The sequence below is a fragment of the Mastomys coucha genome, unplaced genomic scaffold (genome assembly GCF_008632895.1).
Source record: "Mastomys coucha isolate ucsf_1 unplaced genomic scaffold, UCSF_Mcou_1 pScaffold12, whole genome shotgun sequence".
NCBI classification, from domain to species: domain Eukaryota; kingdom Metazoa; phylum Chordata; class Mammalia; order Rodentia; family Muridae; genus Mastomys; species Mastomys coucha.
The window spans coordinates 89,506,136-89,512,135 of record NW_022196894.1 but is presented as its reverse complement, the minus strand read 5'-3'; the positions used below and the strand labels follow the sequence as shown (position 1 = coordinate 89,512,135).

The following is a 6,000-nucleotide window of genomic DNA, read 5'->3' as shown; positions in this document are numbered from 1 at the left end:
AAGCATGCTAACTATGTTTTATTTCTGAGCTACACCCCAAGTGCAGCTCCTGACTGAGACAAAGGATGCTAACAATGCTTATCGGCATTCAAAGCACAACAAAGAGAAGAACCGCTCTAACTGGGTCTAAGTTTATGATGTACAGACATCTAGAGAGGTTTACAGGTCACACCCACCATCAACACCTTACTGCACATCTCACCTGAATCAGATTAATTTTATGTTGACTTATATCAGGTTCATTTGTTGCCAGATTCTTGATGGTTATATTAAATTACACTCAATCTAAATATTTTAAGACTTTCAAAAGGTTGACCATGGCAAACTTCCAAGGCACCTCTAGAGCTACAAACTCTTCATCTTAAAGAAAGACAGGAAAGGAACTTTGAAAATGATGCTAAGAAAAATCTTGTAATAAATAATGTCTCAAAATGTCACCAAAAAAGATTACACAAAACTAGGTTTTGTTTAAAAAAAAAGATCACCAACTGGCAAGAGCATTCTGTAAGCCTACAAATGTTAAATTAAACTCTTATATTACAATTTTGCCATTTGGGAAAAAAAAAGAAGCTTTGAGACATTGTCTACAGCCCAGGCTGGACTTGAACTTGCAATCTTGGCTTCACCTCTAGAAGCTGGGGTTACAAGCCCATGCAGCCATTCCCAGCTCATTTGCAGGATCCAGGGTTCAATCCCCAGCATGGCAAGCAAAACAACCCAACTGCAAAGATGACCCTCCTCTCATCAAATGAGTGCATGAGTTGATCCACTGAGACTAGGTCCCTCTGTGTATCTCTGAATGGCCTGGAACTCTAACTATATAGGCCAGGCTGGCCTTGATCTTACAGCAATCCTCCTGCCTCTGTCTCCCAAGTACTAGGACTATTAACTAGGGACTGATTTTCTGGTTAAACATATTTACTGGAGGCTGACTCTGAATGCCATCACCTCCTGTGATATACATCCTTAATTCTTGGAATCCCACTGGGCCCTGCCCTGCACAGTGCTGGAGTATCTCAGGTGACCTTCCCATTTCCTCACAGCCCCCACACAGGTACTGAGACCATCACATGGATGTCACTGAGACGCTCACAGGTCACTCAGTCACCATTTCCCTTTCCTGTTCTTACCTCACCTCTCAGGAACAACTCAAGCAGTGGCTTGCTCACTTCTATAGGACCTCAGCATTTCTGTTCATGCTCACTTTTCATTGGTAGTGCCTTTCCTTTTAGCACAGCTTTTAATGTCACATGTCTTAGGGTTTTCATTGCTGTGAAGAGACACCATGACTATGCCAACTCTTATAAAGGAAAACATTCAACTGGGACTGGCTTACAAGTTCAAGGGATATTGTCCATTATCAACATAGTGAGAAGCCTGACAGACACTGTGCTAGAGAAGGAGCTGAGAGGTCTATATCATCATAGGAAGGCAGCAGGAGACTGGGTGTAGCTTGAGTTTCTAAGACCTTAATGCCTGCCTCAAACCACACACTTCCTCCAACAAGGCCACACCTCCTAAGAGTGCCACTCCCTATGCCTAAGCATTGAAACACATAAATTGTGACCTCCCCCAGGCTGATTCAGACCTAGCTAGCCCTTGCCACAAAACAGCAACCCTACCTAGGGTGAGGTTTCCTAAAGAAAGGACAGCTCCTTTGTTCCTGCCACTTCTCTCCCGCTAGGAGCCACCACCTGTTGAGTTCCTGAGAACCTTCCCCAGGAGAGCTTCTGCTAGCAACCAGATGCTAATTGGCCACGGGATCCTGGCGGACTAGGGGAGGGGTTTTTCCCTGCCTGCTTGTTTTGCAGGTGAGTAATACAGATTGGACCTTGAGCAGAAACCCATTTTTTCCTCTCCATGTCTGATTCCCTCACCCCCCCCCCACCAGGCCCCTTCCTCTCTTCCAGAGACCCTGTTCGTATGTAGCCGCTGGCGGCTACAACAACAAATCTGTGGGAGCATTTCTATTGAAACTACCACACCACAGCACACGGAGATTTGAGTCCATAGGCCTTTACCACACTTCCTCCCTAAAACACTGCATACCTCCCTGACACCCAAACCCATCACACTTATTCAGACTCAATGACAAGACTGTTTTACTCCTTTCCAAGGCAAAGCATACAAGGCTAATATGAGCTTGCCAGTATCACCATCCATTACCTACTGAGCTGAGAGTGGACCAACAAACACCAGTAAACACTGGCTCTTTGAGTAACCTGACAGCCACCTGCACTTTTAACTTCTTTTTTTCTTTTTTTTAAAGCCCTCCTGGTTTGTTTATCCTCCTTAAATCAAGAATGTTGATAAGATAAATCAAGATTAGAACAAGGGAAGAGCCAGGCAGTGGTGGTGCATGCCTTTAATTCCAGCACTTGGGAAGCAAAGGCAGGTGGATTTCTAAGTTCGAGGCCAGCCTGGTCTGCAGAGTGAGTTCCAGGACAGCCAGGGCTACACAGAAAAACCCTGTCTCGAAAAATCAAAAAACAAAAACAAAACAAAAAGAACAAGTGAGAAGCCGCAGGAAGGGGGCCTAAGGCAAAGTATGGCTGGCGTGTGGCTCAGGCTGGCAGTGCCAGGGCTTTTTTTGATAGCAGCGCAGGAGATATAAACACCTGTGAAACACTAAGCTGTGGGTTCAGAAGTGCCTCAAAAAAACAGCAATGTAGACAAAACTGAAAAGTCACAGTGCAGAAAAAGAGAAAGCAAATTCAGTGTCAAATAAAGACCTATACCCCAATTTAGGGGAAGAGAATAAATGAGAGATCTTTTCTTTTTTTTTTTTTTTTTAATGGATCCTTTTTCCACTTTACAGTCCCCTTTCGGAGGAGTCCAAAAGAAAACTAAACATGCTTTAACTCATAATTCTTTTTTTTTTTTTTTTTCCAGACAGGGTTTCTCTGTGTAGCCCTGGCTGTCCTGGAACTCACTCTGTATACTAGGCTGGACTCGAACTCAGAAATCCACCTGCTTTTGCCTCTCAAGTGCTGGGATTAAAGATGTGCGCCACCACCGCCTGGCTAACTCATAATTCTTGAACAATTAGTATGTTCCAGGATTCAGTGCAAAGTCCACTTGCACAGGCTGGCTAACTGCAGGCAAATGGCGTTGTCATGTGCGATTACTACATGTTTACTTGTGCTCCTCCTAGACTTTGCTCATACATAGCTTTGTGTTTCTTCTCACAGACCCTTGTCCTACTAACCTAACAATCTCGCCAAGCTCATGCCTTCCCCTTAGAAAACCAGCCTTGTGGCCAAAGGTCCCTAAAATAAAGACACAGGGTACTAGGATTGAGTTTATAGTGTTCCTCACAGGCAGCTCTGAGACTGTGTTAGCTACGTTAAGGTTCTTGAGCCCTCAGGTGCCACAAGGCACTGAGCAAGCTTCCAAGAGAGGAAAACGGCCAACGGTCCTGCTCAACAATGACACTCACAAATAGAACGGTGAAAGGAACTGGCACAGTAACTACAGACACAGAAGTGGCACAGATATCAGCAAGAACCAACAGCTCTCTGGCTGGATTTAAGACTCACGCACAGAGGGGAGTCATGCCTGGTACTAGAAACCTAGCCAACCACCCACAAAGCTAGTGCAGTCACAGATTTGGAGGAGAAGTGATAACTGCCTCTTTATTAAAATGTAAATTCAACATTCTAAATTTTTGTCCTTATACCCATAGATCAGTGTAGTCCTCACCCTCATCAAGGCAACCTCTTTCTGCAACAGAGGGAGACTATTACAAACTTCATGCAAGCACAATGCAGAACTGTAGAGTCTGGTCCCAAGAAACCCATCTCCTGTAGAGAATGCCACTATTTCTGAGGGAAAATATCATTTTTAAAACAACAAAATATAGAAACCAAGTAATTTCAGACTTACCAAATGCTGGTGCACTGGAGACAGCCACTGGCTGCTGTTTCATGACCGGGGGAAGTGCGGAGGGGAGCTGATAGCCTTGCAGTTTTAGTTTGATGAGCTTCATGGCTATGGAAAACTCCACCTGATCCATCCTTCCATCGTTATTCATGTCCGCCAGCGCCCTGTGAACCAGCAGCACAGATAGCCTCAAGACCGCTGAGACCACCAAAGAACCTTTAACAGCACTTCCTCAGTATAACTAACCATGCTCCTTTATCCTAAGGAGCACAAAGGAGGACGAGGCGTCGTTACCTGCTCAGGGGTAAAGCCCAGCACACATGACAAGCACAGCGTATTGTGCACTCTGCTACTCTTTACCCATGGAGATATTGAGCAGCTTTCAGTCGAATCTGAAGATTTCTTATTTGTTAAGAGATTTTATTTTAATTAAAAACAAGTTCTAAAATTGGTGACTCAATTCAATGACAGTTCTACAAACCATTGAATTACACATGGTAATTCCAAACAGTAAATTTGTTTCATGAATTACACTGTAATTAAATGTTATTAAAGTGGGATCTGGAAATAGTGTTATTTCTAGGGATGTCCAATTAAATTCCACTTACTCTGTGATGTTCCTCGTCCATGGGAGATGGAAGAACATAATATCCTATCCTGGGACACTACTATGCTGTGAAGATCTTCAGGCTAAGTGATTTTAGAACCCTGCCCTGCACATTCAACACTGAAACTGTGTTTAGGAGTGTGCTTGTTGTCAAAATGACCGTCAAGCATCCATGGGCAAGTGTAATCTGTACTGAGTTTTCAGTGGAAAGGAGGCGACAGGCAGAGCAACAGTAGGCTTTGCACTGGAAGCTGCTACCCACCCGACTGTGCACACCCATGGCAACACAAAATATTTTACATTTCTCTTCTTTTACCCTCAAATGAAAACATGAAGCCTAAGTATGGCTGGCAATAAAGATTAAAGCTCTCTAAAAGTGATAAAGATTGTAGAAGTCAGCACAATCAGTGCCAGCCTGGATCCTGTAGTCGTGACCCTACAAGTTTCTCTGGTTCTGAGAGCGGAGCTCCACTTTCCCTACACTTCCTGCATACTTGGATTTATTGTTCTATAAACCGTTTGCTCTAAACTTTGCCCAATTTCCTGGTAGATTTCTTTTTCTTGTCAGTTTTGAAGCATTCTCTATACACAGAAAATTAACTATTTAACTGAAAATTAGTTGAGTTTTTAAAATTTAGTCTACTGATTCTGCATGGATCTTTGCTATGTAGAAATTACGCACTGTATACACAAAATATTTATTTTATCAATTTTTGACCTTTTGTTACATTTTGATCTTTAACCTAATTCACTGGTGGTGGTGGGGTGTTAGTCCATGATCAACCATGTTTCTTCCGGACACACACACCATACTTTCAATTCATTTCTCATTCTCTACATGTTGCTATGCACTCAGTGTTCTTACAACGGGACATGTTACCAGACTAGCTTTGCTGAAACAACCCCAGGCCAATGTGATGTGATCTGGTCCCAACAGCTTAGAGGCATGTTCTTTCTGCTTTTCCTTTTTAAGGGGATTAGTTTTTGTACTGGAAAGAGCTAGCTAGGCAAGCAAGAGCTTTCAGCATGATCGTAAGGACCTGCAATCTCAGCACCTACATAAAAGCCAGGCTTGATGGTGGATGCTTGTGCTTCTCTTGCAGGAAAGCGAGGCAGTCCAAACAGAAACTAACAGTTTGACAGCACACCTGAAAGCTCTAGAACAAAAAGAAGCAAATACAACCAAGAGGAGTCGATGGCAGGAAATAATCAAATTCAAGGCTGAAATCGACCAAATAGAAACAAAAAGAACTACACAGAATTAACAAAAACCAGGAGCTGGTTCTTTGAGAAAATCAACAAGATAGTTAAACCTTTAGCCAGACTAACCAGAGGGCATAGAGACACTATCCAAATTAATAAAATCAGAAATGAAAAGGGAGACATAACAAAATATATCTAAAAATAATTATTCTGTTTGTTGAATATTAACAGTTGAAAATATTAAAATCATTTTCTATAAAAAATAATAAAATAAAAGTGAAGATGTTAAAAAAAAAAGAAAGAAAAGA

At 42.5% G+C, this 6,000-nt stretch overlaps 1 protein-coding gene across 5 annotated transcripts in view; it reads right to left on the bottom strand.

Moving 5' to 3' along the window:
- Positions 1-6,000, bottom strand: part of Itsn1 (intersectin 1) — a 183,907-nt gene that overhangs the window by 116,669 nt on the left and 61,238 nt on the right. For all 5 annotated transcript variants that reach the window (XM_031364396.1, XM_031364398.1, XM_031364401.1 and 2 more), the window contains exon 5: positions 3,886-4,046. In XM_031364396.1, coding sequence (XP_031220256.1) covers positions 3,886-4,046 — 161 coding nt within the window. The remainder of the gene's footprint in view (positions 1-3,885; positions 4,047-6,000) is intronic.